We start from the raw sequence: 19,649 nt of genomic DNA on the forward strand, positions 1-19,649 counted from the left end.
AAGAGACAATAAGATAAGGTCTACCTTAAGAAGTCATAGACCCACCAAGATAATAGCTTCTTATCCAAAGAGTTCTTGAGTAATAGATTATGAGAGAGTGGAAATGAGCAAAGTTATTATGGAGGCTTCACTCATTGATTCTAAGGGGGGAAGAGGAGGGCTCCTTTTATAGATGAGCAATATGTACATGAAATCCTTGTACTTTCCCTATTTAACATTAAACTCATGGGAAGGTGCCTCTTCGAGTGGCTAAGATGAAAAAGCGCCTCATGGCTGGTGGCCAAAACTTAGTGGTCCCGGCCACTAATATTAGTTTTAAGCAACATATACATGAAGTCCTTAGACTTTCCCTATTTGACATTAAGCTCATGGTAAGGTGTCCATTCGAGCGGCCAATCTGGCAAAGCACCTTAGGTAGGTCAGGCTAGTGAAACCATGTTAATGTACAATGTGGTTAACACCTTCCTTAGTAACATTGTTTCTTGAAAGCCTTTGAATTTTGAAAACTTGAATCTAAAAAGCTTAATATCTTTTAAAAACACTTGAAAACTTGAATCTAAAAAGCTTAATATCTTTTAAAAACACTTGAAAAGCTTGATATACACTTTTACACTATTGTGCATACTATTCATGGAGAGATAAACACCATAACTTTGGGTTGTTCTTCTAATTTATGTCACTAATTGATGACTATGTTTTCTTAAGAATAAGATTTAGGCTTTTGGAAACTTTAAAGAATGCGTTGTATTAGATGAAAGTGCGACAAGAAAGAAGGCGAAGAAGCTCATAAGTGAACAAATTCTTTGCCTTCTTTACCCATCGCAAAGAGCGTGGAGTCAAGACCGAGGTAGCAAATTCACGTCCAAGAAATTCTTTGCCTATTGCAAAGAGCATGGAGTGAAGACAGAGGTAGAGTGTGGAACTGTAAAGGCAACTCAACAATCATATACCCCATAATGCAAGAATAGTGAGCTATGAAATAGCATTGAGTATGCTCAAATGGATAACGATTCTTTGCAAGAAGCTGTAAAAGTTGCAATTATAAAATCCTCAAAGACAGCTTTCGAAGGGGTACCAATGCACGAAAGTCTTCTCTTATCTCATCTAGCAGATCTTAGAAGAGTGCCACAAAAGCAGTGGGGGGGATGAACTTGTAAAAAATCAAATCAGCTCTCCTTACAAGGATGGAATGGTGGACTTTGTTAGACTAACATTCCAAAGTAGTTGGCATTTACAGGGACTCAAAGTTAATCTTCAAAAGCTTTGGTTGTTTCCCCGCTATGGCGATGGAGATCTTCACACCTTATTAAAACCGACTTTTACAGATACGTAGAGAGCGCGCGCGCGCTTGGAAGGGCTCGTCAGCTCCCGGTCTCCCCTATGCTTCGCCTTTGTCTCTCCTCCATCGCCATAGCCATGGCCCCCTCTTGATAATCCGAGGTTCTCCAATCGCCATAGCCATAGCTGCATAATCTCACCACCACCAAAAGAAGTCAAGCTGCATCATTGCTGCAGCTTTCTGCTCTGCAACAATGTCGATGGCGTTTGCTGCCGCTTCTGCTTCTTCTTCTTCTTCCTCTTCGCATCTGCAACCTTGCTCCCCATCTTCGTCTCTGTCTTTCTCGTCTTCGTCACACTCGCATTCTTTTCGTTTTAATGAATCTCGCGAACCTTTCTTCTCGCTCAGAGCTCAGCCTGCTTCCTGCAGGAGCATCCCTTTGGTCAAATGCTCCACGGCAGAAACCCTAGAGGAACGTTCAGGCCTATCAGCTCCGCCTCAGGCGCCTCGAAGGTAAGCTCTGTGTGTGTGTGTGTGTGTGAGAGAGAGAGAGAGAGAGAGGGAGAGAGAACTTTCTGAGGAACAATTGAACCGTCACAACGTCGATCCACTGTGCCAGGTCAGGTTTTTTGGCTTGCATGCACCCTCTCATTTGTTCCTGCTGCATGATCATCCACACACATGCACCGGGTTCTTCACCCTGTTCTGGTTCCCTGCTCTATGTTGCTTTGCATGCACTGCTTTCAGGGTTAGATAGATCATCCATCCAGGGACATGAACTAGGGTTCTCACTTCTCCTCATGTGAGACTCTCTACTGTCTGCGAGCACCAGCTTCAGGGGTATGGTTGATTGCATACTGTGGATCTTGCAGGAAAGAATGGAAAACTGCAAACTTATTATACCCTTTTTTCATCTCTCTCTCTCTCTCTCTCTCTACCCCCCCCCCCCCCCAGTCACATCTTTTTCTTCCCCATTTCTGATTGTTATGTATATCATTCACATGCCATGTAGGATCGTGGGGAAAGGTTCCAAGCTCATCGGCTGTGGCTCAGCCATTCCCAAGGTGGTCCTCTCCAACGATGACCTTTCCAAGATTGTAGACACCAATGATGAATGGATTTCTGTCCGCACTGGGATCCGTAATCGCAGAGTTCTTTCAGGTACGAAGCTCATCTCTGCCATGAATCCTCGGATTGAATCAAATGCCTTTGAACTGCATTATCGAGCAGTAGCACACTTGAAGGTGTGATTATCTGCACATCTATACATGTGCATTGTAGAACTGTACTCCTTGCGGAGATTGTTGGGATATTCAAAGCTTCATCCATGTGATACAGCCCTTATATGTGTTATTGTGTGTGTATGCGTGTGAATCACCTCTTATGAGGAGATAAGTGTGCCATGTGGCAACACATATGTGTGTGTGTAGTCATAAGATAAAGTCTTGCACCTACAAAAAGGGCATGCACTTTCATTTTACATCAATCAAGCATTATGTGAGTTTGTGCCCAAGTCTTGCACCTACAAAAAGGGCATGCACTTTCATTTTACATCAATCAAGCATTATGTGAGTTTGTGCCCAACACTAGTGCATCACAGTGTCTCTCTAGCATATCGTTTGTGATCATTGTGCCAAAAAGCAAAAGGAATTCAAGATTGGTGATAAGTCAGGTAAATTTGAAACATATGTCGGTGAGCATGATGCATATTGCCTTTAGTGATGAAGACTTCACGGAGAAGTCTAAGATCCGCCAATGGGTCAGTTCCACATTGGTGGATTGCGGAGAAGCTCTCCTCCTATCCCATCAGCTTGTGGGAAGAGTTTAAAGAGAAGTTATATGCACAATTCTTGTCCCCAAATGGTGTGAAGAAGTTCATTCGCAAGTGGGTCAAAATAAATCAAAAGGACAATGAATTGGTGCATGCCTATGCTACAAAGTTTTGGAAGATGTACTTAGAGGTCTCACCATTTCTGCACATTAGTGAGCCCAAAAAGAAGAGAAAATTTGAATATGGATTGCAACCCATCTACCAACTGGGTGTAGATATGTAGAAAAGCCAAATGTTATAGGAGTTTGTTGCTTCGGCTCTTGCTACTGTAATTCACCCAGCACGTATTGGACACTGTCTCGTAAATAACAATCACTTAAACACGTTATGAAATGGAAACACCACAAAACATAGCTAGAGCTGAAAATAAATAAATATGCTCAAAGACACCACATTGGGGCCGGAACGAGGGTCCCCCCAATACCAATTATGTTATTGGAGTATTTTATTTGTACAATGCTCCACATGCTATGCTTGCCACATTTGCCATAAACAAAAGATGAATACAAATACCAAACAATATATCGGAGAAGAATCCAGTGATGAAGATTCTTTTAACAATTCCCTCTCTCACTAGAGATATGCAAACATATCACTGGTGTTCCGGGTCCACACACAACGCTGGTGTGCTCGTACTAGTACCTAGCTTGCACTCTCACAACATAGGAATGCTGAAAAACAAAGGACTGGCACCAGTGGACACTCTTGAGCATGATACCAGGCAACGATAGAGTTGTTGTTGATGTTGGAGCCGATAGGAGCAACCAGCTAGACATGGGCACCTCCCACAAGTACAAACAAGCATGTAGGCCGCCTGAAATAGCGCCAGAATCAATGTCCACCACTAGGGTGATTGACGACCAGCAACATAACAACCTGATCAGCACTGGGGAGACATGCAGGCTATCGGGATAGATCATGTTGCTGTACGGCTTGATGATGTGGTAGTTGTACAGCTTTGTCAGGTCGGCTTGCAGGTTTGTGCACATGTAGGCTGAAGAAGGTCGCTTAAAGCTTGTTGCGTATGGCCTTGGAATTCCGAAAGGATGAGATGGTTCACGGGTAGGCATCCCAGGCCCGTGAATGGGACATTCATAGCAAGTAGTCACACGAAAACAGTTCACGTGAAAACAGTTTCAAACATGCAAACATGTGTGCATGTGCACTTTGTTATGAACAAATCTTCCGGTCATGGAACAAGTATAGCATTGGCATTTTTGGGCACAAGTCTTGCACCTCGAAAAGCGCGGAATTGGGATCTCGGGTGTCACAAGCTTGGACATTCCCCTAGGTTTCATATGTGGATGGCTTTTGGATGCCCAAAAGATTAAGGATGTACAAGCTTTGGGAATGGGGGATTATCCATTATAAAGGACTAGGTGTCCAAGATAGTTTCTTGGACACAGAAATAGGCATTGGAGCTCAAGTGCCAAGTGGAAAGCATGTATGGCGAGCTCTTGAGGATTTGGGAGAGATCTAGCTGTGAAACATGCTTCTACATAGTTCTCACATCAAAGTGAGAGAAGTGGCCTCACATTTTTCACCTCAACTCTCCACTTGCTTCACTTTTGGGCACAAGTCTGGCACATCGGAAAGCGCGGAATTGGGAATCCGAGTGTCACCAGCCTAGACATTTCCGTAGGTTTCATATGTGGATGGCTTTGGATGCCCAAAAGATTAAGGATGTACAAGCTTTGGGAATGGGAGATTATCCATTATAAAGGACTAGGTGTCCAAGACAGTTTCTTGGACAGAGAAATAGACATTGGACCTCAAGTGTCAAGTGGAAAGCATGTATGGTGAGCTCTCGAGGATTTGGGAGAGATCTAGCATTGAAACATGCTTCTACATAGTTCTCACATACATTTTTAATAAGGTGGAATACAAAGGAACAGACTCCTAAAATCTAGGAGGAGTACCATTTTTGGGCAACCCCAATGGAAAGTATGTTTGCGTCATTACATCCGTAAGCGAAGAAAATGGGGGGACATGTCAAAGCACATTTGGCAAAAGGTCTACCGGTTGGGATATTTTTAGAGGTGAAGTTTATGGAGAGACCCATCTCTTAGATTGGGACATGTGGCAAGAAAGTGGATCAAACTGAGACAAGTGGCCTCACATTTGTCACCTCAGCTCTCCAGTTGTCATTATAGCCTTCACTTTCCATTTTTACTCATGGGAGCCCTAAATCTATAAATTGGAGCCCTATCTCTTGATTTGAGTAAGCTCTCTTGCTGCAAATTAGCCTCTACCATGTTGGTTGCCCGCATTCCCGTCAACTACTACTTGTGGAGAGTTCCGACACTCCATCACTCCCCTCTACAAAAGGTTTGTCTACTACTTTAGCTTCTTGATGGCTGTACCAGGCTCTACTGTCCTTGTACCTGTTGCCCTAACTATTTTACCAACCCATGTACTTGCTATATGAGCTGATTGGAGGGTTGTACCTAGTTTACCAGATTTTGTACGTGCTATATAGCCATTGTATGCGTTGTTTTGAGGGCTGATTGGAGGGTTGTACCTAGTTTACCAAATTTTGTACTTGATGTACCAACCACTATACTTGTTGTTCGAGCCACTGCCTTTGGTACCTACTATACCACTTGGAGTTGAAGATGTACCGATTGATTTGAAGGTTGCTCTTGTTGTTTTGTTCTTGCATATGTCTTGGTTGGGAGTATGTTTGGATTTGTGGGTATTCTGGTATCTATACATGTATATTGGATTTCTCATGGATTATTTGGGCATTGTATTGATGTCCCTATTGTAATTATGGCATTTGTACTGTGATAATCTAGCAGGAGTCCCAATGATTGGATGAGTTCCCAAAGCTTGTACACAAAAAATACTCCTTGGTAATGGGGGGTCCGTCCATTCCGGCCCCAATGCGGTGTCACATGTGCAAGCTCCATTTTTCAGCATTGTGGATGTTTTGTCCAGTTATTATGTTTTATGAAAAGTGAAGATGGATATGTTTTAAGGCCGTGGCCATGGCTTAAGTGTTTAATTACATTAACGGTCAAGTGTTTTGAGAAACCCCTTTGGCCCACTCTCGGAGTTACATTGGGCACTTAGATCAACACACTGGCCACAACCAGGCGTGAAGAACTGGGATCCAAGACACTCGGATCCACACATTGGCCACAAACGGGTACAAGTAGCTAGAGAGGACCATTTAGGTGCCCAAATGGTGACATCCCCCGGCTTCTAAACAGTTGTCCTCAACTGAAAAGTGCCGAGGTACAATTGAAGAAGTTGTGGATAGTCGGAGAAGTACTCCTCATCAACTTATTTTGCATCAATAGGGAGCTAGTTTTAAACTTCACAAGGTATTGCATGGAAAGCTTGCCACCAACCATCTTTCTCTCCTTGTGGAAGACTATCCACTCTGGTTGAAGTATCTGTGACATGCTCCTGTGGATGTGGTCCCACATACGACTCATATGAAAGGCATTTTGAACCTTTCAATTATCAGGTAATGCTAACCTAAAAGCAACTTCATTGATCTGCTTGATCACCTTGAAGGTGAAAGAAAGAGCGAACACAAGTTGTAGGCCCAAAGCACAAACTGTAGAAGGCTGTGAACATCTGATTATTGCCGAAAATGAGCACGAGGGAAGCGTGTAGGTGCTTACAAGCATAAGAGATTGTTGCAACAGCCAATGACCTCCATCAGATATGCAAGAATGAGATGGAATATGAGGGGAAGGGTGTGCACCGTTATATATTCCTCTTATGAGCTGGTCGGCCAGCTGTTGTCAGAATGCACAGTAGAAATGAAGACAACTACTGTAGAGAGCAATACACAGATGAAAGAGAGAGAGAAGCTGTGTAACTCTGCCATATACACCAATAAAATCCCGAAAATACACAAGATGGAGTGTCACGTGCATCCCGCAATTGGATGCCACGTAGACATTTCTGCACAGAAGGTGCAGGACCTGGGATGGTGAACTGGTCCCATGTGAGCCCAGTCCGGGACGAGTCAGCCAGGGATCCATCTCAGTCGTCCGAGGTCAGGTGTGCATTGTCCTGCACATGAGTCCAAGGTCAGGTGTGCACTGTCCTGCACATGAAACAGTGCCAGTCCGCGCTGTGAGTCTCCCTCTAGAATGATGTCAGTGGTTCTGTGTATCTGGTATGGTACCGGATGCCAGATCACTGAGTAGATTATGTTTAGGACAAGGGGCCAGCCCATAGGGCTACCCTGGATGTGAGTGTGGGCATGGGAATGGTGTAGAACCACCCCCATGAGGGCCAGGAAGGCCCAGGCTGAACCCACCAGCCATGGAGGGGCTGTAGGACAGCCCTAGGGCAGAGATAAGGCAATCTCCAAGAGATTACAGCCTTTATATGGCTGTAGGGCATGTATGGGGCAGCCCATACAGGCTGCCCAGCCCTGGGATTGTGGACAAAAGCTGTGTCAGCCAATTTGAAGCAAGGGCATCACTTTCAGCCTGTTAGGAAAAAAAGGCAGGATTTTTTTGGATTTAATTCAGCATTTATTGCTGAATTTTCACCAATCGTGGGACATTGCCTGTTTTTTAGCTGGCCGATTGCTCCTGAGGAGGAGTATAAATAGTGGAAGCCATAATCCCATCATTCATCTCAGTATTCACCAAGTGCTCAAGCCAATCAAGGGCCAGACAAGCCAAGGAGATTGCTAAGCAAAGGGGTGGACTTTTGAAGGTCAAGGGCAGGGATTTCCCAGCCAAGAAAGGTCAAGTTTTTCTGTATTTGTTTTCAGATTTACATCATTCTAATAAAGCAAATACACCATCCGTGGTGGGGGCCCTACAGAGGGTAATTGGGACCCAATACTGTGTCCTCTCCATCTCCCCCTTCTCTCTCTATTTTTTGCACATCTCCTTTCAGTTTGTGCGTTAATTTTCCGTCGCGAAAAGAGTGCCGATTTTTGAGTTTTGAAGTACCGATCTTTATCCGAAGCTTCCGCATATTACAGTGGTATCAGAGCCTACCTCAAGGACAAAGATTCAGCAAAGAAAACCAGAAAATTTTTCTCGCTTGTGTGGTTGGTTTTTAGACGCCGGTTGTCTACCCCTTTCGGAGTGACTCCTGTCCCTCGAAGGACGGTGGGTTTTTAGCCTCCGGAAGCTTCCGGAAGTCTCCCACACATATAGTGGATGGTCAGATTGCGTTCCAGAAAGGAATTGCATTTTCCCGCTATGGCGAGCTTCGGCGACGAGAGCCATGGGATCAGAGTGCACCAGGCAGCCCAGCTAGGGCACCTGGCTTGAGTGTCACAGACATGTTCCAGTAGATGATGCGAGCAATCGCAGACCAGACAGCCAAGTTGGATGAGCAGAAGGCGCGGATCTTGGCTCTGGAGGAGCGTTCTCGCTCTCCAGCGTCGCGTTTTCCATCTCCTCCTCCCTGTCCTTCCGTATCCCAGATACTAGATCCTCGTCCTCACAGGGACCCTCTCGCGGGGTCACAGCCGCAGCCAAGCTCCTTGCTTGAGTTGCAGATGCGTGCATTGGAGATTCGACAACGAGAAGACGACGCCACGTGACGCGTGGAGCACGAGCGTTACCTCAGAGCTTTGGACGCCAGATTGACACCGGCGGCGCCCTCGAATCATTTTCCCGAGAAAATGAATTTCAGTAAGTATAATGGTAAACTCCATCCCACAACTCTTTATTCATGGTTACATCAATTTGAAGCTTACTTTGCCGCAGTTAGGAAAACAGATACTGACAAAGTGATCTTAGCTAGTTGGTACTTGGAAGGTGAGGCCATTCCTTGGTGGACTCAGTGGGCTCACGCCCACACCAGAGCAAGTATGGTAGCTTATGTGTGGGACGAGTTCGTCCGCGACCTTAAGCAGCGGTTTCTACCGCCCCACTACCTTGAGCGACTCGAAGACGAGTTCAGGGGAGCGCGTCAAAACGCGCAACCAATCCTTCAGTTTGCTAATAAAATTTCGACCTTGTGTCTGCAATTAGGCTTATCTGATACGGACAAGAAAGGGCAGTTTTTGTATGGCCTGGACACGCAAATCCAATGGGAGGTGCGTATGTTTAGGCCAGCCACCTTTGAGGACGCACTCTCACTTGCGCAGAGTGCAGAAATGAAACACAATGGTGGCAAGCCCAAGACTTCCCAGCCGGCTTCTCCCAGGGCTAACACCTCGGGGGGCAAAAGCCAGAACAAGACGGGGTCTTCCCCAGGACAGAGCCCGGGAGCCTCTGGCTCCAAGAACTTGAACAATGCGTCTAAGCTTACTCCAGACCAAAAAGCGGAGGCAGGCAAGACAGGTGGCAAGTTGAGTGATGAGAAGCTTTCTCAGTACAAGAAGGAGGGTAGATGTTTCTTTTGTCACACAAAAGGACATACTTCTCGGGATTGCCCAAAGAAGCCTCCAAAGGCCACCGCCGCCTCCACAGCTTTCGTGGTGAGCTCAGCTCCTACACAGACCCCAGCGGCTATCCCTAGTTCTTCAACCCCCGGTGCTTCAGTTGGAGCAATTATTAGCTGGGAGCTCGAAGATAAGCAGAAGGGTGCCCATGACTAGGAGTATGAGCGCAACGAATTGCTCAAGTCCTTTGGCTACATAGGCGTCTTGTTTGACAGTGGCAGCACGGAGGATGTGGTCACGGAACAGGCCGCTAGGCGTGCCCGTTTCGAGCTAACTCCGATGGACGACTCCGGTGGACAAACAGGTTGAGGGTTTTAGCACAGGTATGACAACGAGCGTTGTTTCATGCTCGGACGAAACACATTGAGATACAGTATCACTATGTTCGTGAACGGGTTCTTGCTGGAGATTTGCGTTTGGAGTATTGTCCTTCAGCGGAGAATGCTGCAGATTTGTTCACCAAGCCGGTTTCTCAGGCTTCCTTGGCTCCTCATCTTTGGCTTCTCGGAGTATGTTCAGCATCTGGTGCTGAGAGGGGGTGTTAGCACATTCATTCCCAGTTTCTGCCCATGTTTGGTGTCCTTTTGGTCCCTTTTTCATGGCCCTTAATTGTGGGTTGGCCACCCCTTTTTATATATTTTTATGGGATTTTTCCCAGCCTTGATGTATTTTCCTAGTCTGCCAGCCAGCTATATCATGTCCAGTTGGCTAGTATTAGCATGTCCAGTCGGCCAGCCCTTCTTACCTATAAATAGGTGGGCTGGCCTCTCACTTTTCCATCTTGCCTAGTCTTTCTTTTGCTCCCTCACTTATGAGACCCTTTCTGTCTCTTTCTTGGGACTATCACTTCAGTATATTCAGCATAGTTGCTCCATATCTCTCTCTCTCTCTTGCACTCTCTACTCAGCACACTCTAGTGCTTATTGCTTCGCTCTGTGCACTCTTTCACATTTTACCTTGATTGGACAGGGGTTTTTTCCCGTGGGAACACACTCCAATGTGTTGGCCTTTTAGGCTTAGGTCTCATATATTGTACTTTGTACTTTCACATGATTATTATCAAGTACAACTTTCCAGCACACTCTTTCTCACTCACGTTTTCTGTTCAAGCTGTGTGTGTTTGCAGAGCTTCCCGCATACCCAACATTGGTATCAAAGTAGGTGTGCTCCTTGCCATCGCCCTATTGCTATCCTTTTAGATCAGCAGCCCGTACAGTTCTTGCAGCTACTGCTACCTTGCGCCGCCCAGCTGTCCTTGCTGCTTTGGCGACGTCTTGCACTTGTTGCGCCGCCTTGCATTTGCTGCTCTGCAGCCACCGCCCAATGAACTACCATCGCCGCCTGCTCTGTGTATTGCTCCACAGTTTCGCCCACACCACTAGGCTCGCCCAGGTGCCAATTAGCGAAGCCCCAAATCAGTTTTTGTTAGTTGAGCAGTCTGTTCCGCCCGGTGGCGCCATTGTTGCAGAGCCTATTTTTGAAAGTGATTTTTTTTTTCACAGTTCTTGCACGGGTGTATTCCTCATCGTTTTTCGAGTTTGCCAAGCCAAAGAAATCCAAAATCAGAGCCCGTTTAGGCCATCAAAACCCTTTTGCAGATTTTTAACTTTTCCAAACAGAGTTGAATTGAGCCCTAGGTTGAATCTGACATTCCTTGTGCTTTCTTTTCGTGGACTCGGCATGGACGTACGACATTCCGACACCCATAATTGGGGTCTTTTTTGTTCATCAAGGCTCTATTCAGATAACTTTTCTATCCCTACGCTCTGTCATTTCAATACACTTGCAGTCATTGTCATCAATGAATCATTGGACATCTCAGAAGGCTGCCTTTCAGTGGACATTGAGGGTTTGCACTGCATTGTGCAGTGACATTTACTTGGGGAAGATTGTTAGTTCGCTTTGAGTCACGACTAATAATGATATATTTGGGATGCTCTCTGTCGAGGACAAGCTGGACGAGACTAACTATCCCATGTGGGCATATATAATGAAGCATGTACTGGTTGCAAAGAATTTATGGGTATATGTATCTGGTGCTGAGTTAAGACCTGTTGGTCCTACACCTGCAACTAGCATGTCAGGGGGGTTCACTGATGGGACTAGTGATTTTGGTTCCAGTGGGAGTGCATCACCTGCACCTGTCCCTTCTACACAAGAGCAACTCAGATGGGATGCTAAAGATGTGTAGGCTCATGCATTGATTGCTCTCATATAGACAACAAGTCATTCCTCATACCCGTTCATGTACTTTTGCCAAGGGTGCATGGGATATACTTGCCTCTTTGTATCAAATCCACAATGAAACTCGTGTAGCCTATCTCTAGAAAAAGCTCGACACGGAGCATATGAGTGAGGGTGATTCTATGGATGTTTTTCTCACCTGTGTTAAGGATTTGCGAGAGCAGTTAATCAATATTGATGAGGTGATACCTGACAGTTCACTTGTTTCTATAGTTCTCAATGGTTTGCCTGAATCCTATCGAGGATGGGACTAAGGGAGGTTTGAAAGCCTTTTGAAAATTCTAGTGCCTCTTTTGTAGATTTTAATATATTACTACCCGTCTTCAGCTCTTGACGAAGAGAAATTCAGATTTGTACACATTTGATGTTTTGGTAGCTCTCTTGTTACAGGAAGAGCAATCACGGTCCAACTGGAACAGCGTGATTGTTGCAGATTAGGCATTTGTTGCCTCTTTTCGTGGTGAAGGGAAATTTGGGACATCTTCTAGTGCTAAGCCTAAGGGCAAGGCACTTGCCCGTTCAGATCCCCCTGTGTCAAAAGAGGGTGGGGAGAAGAAGAAACAGTGCAACTATTGCAGAAAACCTGGACATGTCATTGAAGAATGCAAAAAGTGTATTGTGAGTGAGCAAAAGAAAAAGCAGCAAGGTTTGGCTGCTACCATAGATGACAGACACTAAGGAAGAGGCCAACTTGGCCCGATGTGTATGTCAGTTTCTGATGTTGATTGGTACTTTGATAGTGGTGCTACAAAGCACATCACTTCATGCAAGAAGCTGTTTGCCACTTTGCAAGATGCACCTAAAGGTGATACAATGATGTGTGCTAATAATGCATTATATGCCATTAAAGACATTGGGAATGTAGATTTGACAGCATGCATTGTTGACATTTTCACTCTGCATGACACATTGTATGTACTTGGAATTCGTAAAAATCTCATCTTTGTATTTGCACTTGCTAACATTGAGTTTGAAGTTCAGTTTTCTGATCACTGTCGCTCAATTCACGACCGTCGAGATGTAGCTTCTATTGTCATGTCTGGTACATTGTGCAATGGTTTGTACAAGGTGGATATGTATGACAGGATACAAGAGTCTCATGATGCTATGGCTGTCTCTGCCCCTTCTACGTGACACTGAGTTGTGGCATGCTCGGTTTGGTCACCTTAATTTCCCATCTCTTATGCGGTTGCAAAAGCATAACATGGTTCATGCGTTGCCTCCTTTGCAGCTCCCTATTAAGCATGTATGCAAGGGTTGTTTACTTGGGAAGATGCATCGGCATTCTTTTTCCAAAGATGGCACTGTGGGAGCTACTTGATCATTGTAGCTTGTCCATAGTGATGTTTGTGGCCTGATGCGGGCTCCATCTCTTGGGGGACATCTATATTTTGTCACTTTCATTGATGACTACACTCGATTTACTTGGGTGTATGGCTTGAAAGCCAAATTAGATGTGTTTGCATCCTTACGTGCTTTTTTACCCTTGGCTGAAAATGCTTGTGGCCATAAGCTTATTGCTTTGTGTATAGATTGAGAGGGAGAGAATATTTATCCAATGAGTTCACAACTTTTATGCAGTCTTGTGGTATATCTCATCAATGTACTACACCTTATACTCCTCAACAAAACGGTGTTGCTGAGAGACGTAATCGTACTCTTATGGAGATGGCTAGATGTATGCTTAAAAGTAAGGATTTGCCTAGTATGTTTTGGCTTGAGGCGATCATGCATGCCAACTATGTGCTAAACCGCTGTCCCATTAAAGCCTTGAAATCTATGACAGCTTGTGAGGCTTGGAATGGAAGAATCCTAGTGATTACTCATATGAGAGTCTTTGGTTGTTTGGCTTATGTGCATGTACGAGCACAACAAAGAAACTTGATGCAAATGCCATTAAATGTATCTTTACAGGCTACATCAGTGAAAGCAAAGGGTATCGACTCTATTGGCTTGCTGCAGGCAACATCATTGTGTCTTGCGGTGTTTTATCTTTGATGAGTTTACATCTCAGCCTTTGCTTTTCTGTCAAAAACAGCCATCAATTGGACCAGAAGATGTCTTTGATACATTGCTGTTTTTATTTGGGTCACATGTCGATGATGTAGATCCCACTTTGGCTCATTTACAGCCATCACATAATGCTGAAATTCCTGAAATTTAGCCACCTAACACTACTCAAATTGGTTGTGATGTGCCATATGTTGATCAGGAGACTTGGGTGATGCGTTGGACAATGAACATGCAGCTATTCGTGACACCAGGAATGTACCTTGTTGGTTGATTGACACTTTCGTGATAGCAAACAGCCTACTCTTATGCCTGGTCGTACTCGTGTTGCTTCTTGTCATGCATCTTCATTATTTATGGAAAATTTGGCTTAAAAGCCCATGGAACATTGTACCAATAAAATAGTCCTATAATATACTTGGTATTGAGGGGGGATCGGCCCGGGATTCCGGCCCCAGTGTGGTGTTACAGAGCATCTTTCTATTTTCAGTTTTGTTTATTGTATTGAGCTGTCATAGGGATCTTAAGAGTTCAAGTGTTGCTAAATCATGATACGGTGTCCAATACGAGCTCACACATTGAGGGGTGTATTACATTGGTATTAGAGCATGGTTGTTTCCCTCTCCTTAGTGGCGAAACAATCTTGTGGGTTTGGACACTGTGTTGATAGCACACTTGATACTATGGACAGCCAAGCAAGACGTGAAGAAGTGCCCAACTCTAGAGGGTACTCTAGTGCTACACATGCCTCGGATGCATCATGTGGCCGATATGTGGCAAATCCTCATGACTGGAATGTCGTTTTGGTGGGACAGCTGTCCCGTGGCAAGGAAAAGGTTTTTGAAGAGGAGCCCAATCCATTGGGCTGAATTGGATCATGTAAAGAGATAGTTGCAAGCAAGAGAAGAGGAGTTGAAGCTTCTTCATGAGAACCCACAGGTTCACAAGCTTATTGAAGCCACCAAAGCTGAATGTGGGGCTGGTTGCACACCAAGGTGCTTAATTGCATGAGAACATAGGCACTGACGGAGGAAATTTTGAGCCCGGTTATTTAGCGAGCGTTTTCACTGTTGTGGACTGCATTGGGTGGAGATTCTTTGGCTTCCATGGTCATGTTAGTGGATGTTTCTTTACTGTGGGAGGGCATGCCATTAGACGTGTCGTCATCGTAGGAGGATTTGCCAGTGGTGTGTCTTCACAGGAGGTTACGGAGGACATGCCAGCTGGTGTGTCTTCAAAGAAAACAGATATCTTGGATGCTGTGTAGACAATGGCTGGGGTTTTTTCTTTGGTGTAGCATAGGGTGCATTACTTGGAGTATGTTCCACAGGTGTGAGGACCAAGCATTGGCACCCAACAGGCAGGGAGATGTTGTTATGAGCGTGTAGGTTCTGAGCAGTACTGGTTAATATAGGTTTGGTGCAGCCATTCTGAGGAGTGTTGTTTTCGGTTTTGAATTCTTCTGCTGGAGTGCATTGGAATTTGGGCAACGACTCTTGGCGATCAATTTGAGCCAATGCACTAGTTGATGGAGTCTTGGCAACATAGTTGCCAGGCGTTCAATGAAACACGTTTCCAAAATGATTCATACCTTTACGAAACATTTTGAAAACGTTTTGTATGTTTATGGGGGGTTAATAGTGCCGGAAAAATCCCAGAGTTAGTCTAGAAGCATGCTAAAATCTTTGTTAATGTATATTACATGCAAAATTTGCACATCTTGGCAAATTTTCATCATGAAAATTATGTATTTTGCATTGGCAAACTTGATTCCTAATTTTTTATTCTCATTGAGGATTTGAATAGAGTTACAAAATGAGAGTCCAGAGACCAAACTTCAGGGCCTTCAAGTTGGGTTTTCTTTTTTTCTTGTTGAGGCATGTTGCCATTTGAGAAGAGCCACATTTATTTATTGAATGAAAAAAATGGAGCTGTAAAAAGAGAGTGAAATGCTTTGTACTTTTCCAAGGATATGAGATGCGTTTCATGTAAACTACGCTCGGTAGTGGAGTATTGCTTGGTCATTCTGTAATGTGTTCTCAGGAGGACGTTTAATGGACAACAATATTCCTTCACAGAATTTTAATCAAACGGGATGTGTTGGATCCGACAAGGGATGACCATCTGTAGGTTTCTTTGCCGGATTTTGTGCTAACGAGGCAGAGACAAAATGGTATCCTCTACACTGCACACTGGATGCAAGTGGTCTTGCAGCGCTTGGGATCTTTGGTGCCTTGGATGAGCTTTGGCTGGATCTTTTCCTTTTAAGGAAGTGCACTTTATATGGACATTGTACATCTAAGGACAGCTGTAGTTTTAGTGAGGGAGAATGTGACGCACCTCCTATGGGTTGGGCCCTTGGCTGGCCACCTGGGTGGCCCGTCACCCAATGTGGGCTAAGCGCAGCCACGTGACAGGTTAGGCAGCCAACCTGGCCAACCAGCCCCATGGCCTGGGGTTGTGGGCTGGTCATGGGGGTGTAGGGCTTGCTGACCATCCCTAGGCCCCGGTGCCCCCCCCCCCCCCCCCCCAACCCAATATCATCATCAATCTTTTCTGCAGTAGAGAGCAGCTGCGTAAATGCGATTCTGGCATTGTGAAGCTAGGACAGCAGATCGGCTACAGCATTAGTTGCTAGGGTTGAGATCTGGCAGATATTGTGGTCATCATTTTGTATTCAGAACATTTTATACTGATTTTACATTGTTCGTAATATTCAGTAGGTTTAAGTCTACTTGTGTTGTGCTTGAGTTTGTGTTCTCCGCTGCCCATGTCATTTGTGTTGATTCTTCCACAAGCATTAGTATATCGCACTTGCATTTTATTACTCTACTCTGTTTGTGGTCCTTTTCCATGTCTTTTACTAATCCCTTTTGAAGTATACTCTTGTGTGCTTACTATACTTACACCGTATACGTCACCTTACTGAAGTCTAGAAGGCTTCCATACCTTACACCCTCAATAGAGGGCTGATTATTCATCAGTAATCAACCGCATATTGCTTTTCTCACACTGGCCATATAGTCATGTCTGTCATGGGCTGCATTGGTGGTCTAGTGTGTTTCACTGTGCAATGCTTTAATAATTCGTGCACCAGGATGGTGGTTGAATATTGGTGAAATCTCACTGGTGTTTCAGATGGTGAAACGATTACTAGCTTGGCAGTGAAGTCATCCCAAAAAGCTCTTGAAATGGCCAAAGTGAAGGGAGAAGATATTGATTTGGTGCTACTATGCACGTCCACTCCAGATGATTTGTTTGGTAGTGCACCACAGGTATCACCAAAATTTATCTTTCCAAACATTTTTGCTCGTTGTAAAGAATACCCTATATAGCTTTTTGCTATAAAGATTTTGGGAAATTGATGATGACTTAGTATGTGGCCTGGTTATCTATATAATGGGCACCTTGAGCTTGGTTACTGAAGACTTAGATAAGCATTACTGCATATTTTTTGAGGGTCATAATCTCTGTTTTTGGATTGTTTGCATGCAGATTCAAAGGGAGCTAGGGTGCTCCAAGGCTTTGGCCTTTGACATCACAGCAGCTTGTAGTGGTTTTGTATTAGGGCTTGTTACGGGTACTCGCTATATCAAAGGTTTGTGTAAACACTAATGATGTAGAACTGTTTTGAGCGAGTTGCTGATGAAAATTGTCTAATTAAACCTTTTTTTGGAGGCAGGAGGGGGCTTTAAAAACGTTCTTGTAGTGGGAGCAGATGCTTTGTCTAGATATGTGGATTGGACTGATAGAGGGACCTGCATCTTATTTGGGGATGCTGCTGGTGCTATAGTCCTTCAGGTATAATTGCATTGCTTTGGGGCAGATGACACATAGGAAGCTTCTGAGTGAATCACTGTTTTGGGCCTAAGGTTGAATGATATTAGGCCTTAAAATGCAAGCTTTACATTTACTTTATATCTTGGTGGTTTTGGCAGGCAGCCAGTGATGACCAAGATGGTCTGCTTGGTTTTGACTTTCACAGTGACGGGCACGGGCAAAAGTACAGTTTCTGCCGCCGCCTCATTCATTTATAGTTCTTCCAATAATCCACTATTCTTTTTTGTATCTTTTGCAGGTTTAATAACTTTTCCTTAAAGCTGCTTCTTTTTACGGGTTACATATGGAATCTCAATGAAATTTACCTTGCAGACATCTCCATGCCCTTGTAGAGAGCATGAACCAAAAGCCAAGGGATGATGGTGGCAATTCAAATGGGGCTGCTTTTCTACCATCGAGAGCTTCATCAGCTTGCCTCCAAATGAATGGAAAAGAAGTTTTCCGATTCGCAGTGCGTTGTGTTCCACAAGCCATAGAAGCAGCTTTGAAAGAAGCAGGCCTCAGCGAACACAACCTTGACTGGTTACTACTGCATCAGGTACTAGCGCCAAAGTGCTGAAATGTGGACATTGCCATGCAGTGTGAAATTTGCTTTCATAGATGTATCCTCCACTGCTATTTTTGTTTCACTTGTTTGTGTGAGTGGAAACATGAAGGTAAATGGTTTTGCAGGCAAATCAGAGGATTATAGATGCAGTTGCTGCGAGGTTACAAATCCCCTCCGAAAGGGTGATTTCAAATCTGGCCAATTATGGGAACACCAGTGCTGCATCTATTCCTTTGGCCCTTGATGAGGCAGTCAGAAGTGGCAAGGTTAAACCTGGAGATATATTAGCAACTGCAGGCTTTGGAGCCGGTCTTACTTGGGGTTCTGCCATCATCAAGTGGGGATGATTTGGGTCCTTCCTCCAATTACACCTATTAAGGCTTCAGACACGACATTTGTTTACACGATGGGTTTTTTTCTGCTGCATATCCACGCAAGCCAATCAGATGGCTAATTGACTGATTATGTATGCTACTGGAATACTCGTCGTGGTCAAGGCATCACACTTGTATGCAGAGAACGAGATTTCACAAGGCTTGCCATTCTTTTGATCTTGAAGATCAACTGTTCTTAGCTTTTATTACTTGTTGTAGCTTGTAATTTTTGATGATGTCATGTGCTTAGTTGGATTATAATGCTGCAACATTATTTGATAGAATGAGAATAGTGCCTCCTGCTTTACTTTACATTTGAATTTAGTTGTAGATTTTCGTAACAGATACACAGGTTTCTAGGTGGTCAGTTAATGTAAAAATATCCTGTTTGGCATTTTGTCACTTCGTTTGCGATTTTTTTTAATGCTGAATAAATCTTAGAGGGAGGCCATGGGTCCCATTTGTTCTCTAAACATGACATTAAGCAAGAATTTCTTGTAAAACAGTTGAACCAGAAGCAATGACCATTTATTCCTACTACTAGCAATCGGACTGCTATTGTGCACTTAAATTGCCAAGGTTTTGTCATGGTAGTGATAGCTGCATTAAGCCTCATGAAGATCATGCGAAGCCTTCAAGTAGCTGTTCATTCTGGGTATAGAAGGCTGCATTGAGGACCTGAATTTCACAAATGGTGGTTGATTTGGTATGCTTTTATTGCACCAAATTCATCTGATGAACCAAGGAGGCCAAGTGAGTCCAGTGAGGTGCACACAAGCCTGCCCTACAATGTGCACGTAACATGTAAATGACACAAGGGAGTGGCTATCCTCTCATGAAACAGTTGGAAGGGAAAATTTGTGATTGATTGTCGCTGGTGGGTGTGAGAAGATAGGTGCCAAATAAAAGTTGATCCATATGCCTAGCTCCCACAATCATGGTACACTTGACATCAGTGGGCCTTTAGGCCCCTTTGTCAAAACTTGGATATTTTTAAAACATTTTTTTAAAATGTACTATGTATCCCTTGGATTGGTATGGAAGTCATCAAAGAAACAGCTTGGCTATACTTGGATGCTCATCAATTTTAACGCTTTTCAAATGTAGTAACCCTTGTACTACCAAAAGTGAAGGTCCTCTCTCTC

General features: G+C 44.3%; 1 protein-coding gene across 1 annotated transcript; it reads left to right on the top strand.

Moving 5' to 3' along the window:
• Nucleotides 1-1,116: 1,116 nt before the first annotated feature.
• LOC147631112 (beta-ketoacyl-[acyl-carrier-protein] synthase III A, chloroplastic-like) lies at nucleotides 1,117-18,821 on the top strand. Its single transcript, XM_086809442.1, has 8 exons — nucleotides 1,117-1,792; nucleotides 2,292-2,440; nucleotides 16,882-17,018; nucleotides 17,239-17,341; nucleotides 17,426-17,544; nucleotides 17,682-17,746; nucleotides 17,896-18,121; nucleotides 18,256-18,821. Exons 1-8 carry the CDS (start codon nucleotides 1,533-1,535, stop codon nucleotides 18,475-18,477), a joined length of 1,281 nt encoding a protein of 426 aa, XP_086665568.1. The 5' UTR covers nucleotides 1,117-1,532; the 3' UTR covers nucleotides 18,478-18,821.
• The last annotated feature ends 828 nt before the right edge of the window (nucleotides 18,822-19,649 follow it).

The sequence above is a fragment of the Cibotium barometz genome, chromosome 15 (genome assembly GCF_041138505.1).
Source record: "Cibotium barometz isolate CiBa-2024 chromosome 15, ASM4113850v1, whole genome shotgun sequence".
Classification (NCBI taxonomy): Eukaryota; Viridiplantae; Streptophyta; class Polypodiopsida; order Cyatheales; family Cibotiaceae; genus Cibotium; species Cibotium barometz.

Coding starts and splice junctions, on each gene's coding strand:
- LOC147631112 (XM_086809442.1), top strand. CDS start 1,533: ATGTCGATGGCGTTTGCTGCCGCTTCTGCTTCTTCTTCTTCTTCCTCT. Junction 1,793..2,291: donor CCGCCTCAGGCGCCTCGAAG/GTAAGCTCTGTG, acceptor CATGCCATGTAG/GATCGTGGGGAAAGGTTCCA. Junction 17,747..17,895: donor AGTGACGGGCACGGGCAAAA/GTACAGTTTCTG, acceptor TTTACCTTGCAG/ACATCTCCATGCCCTTGTAG.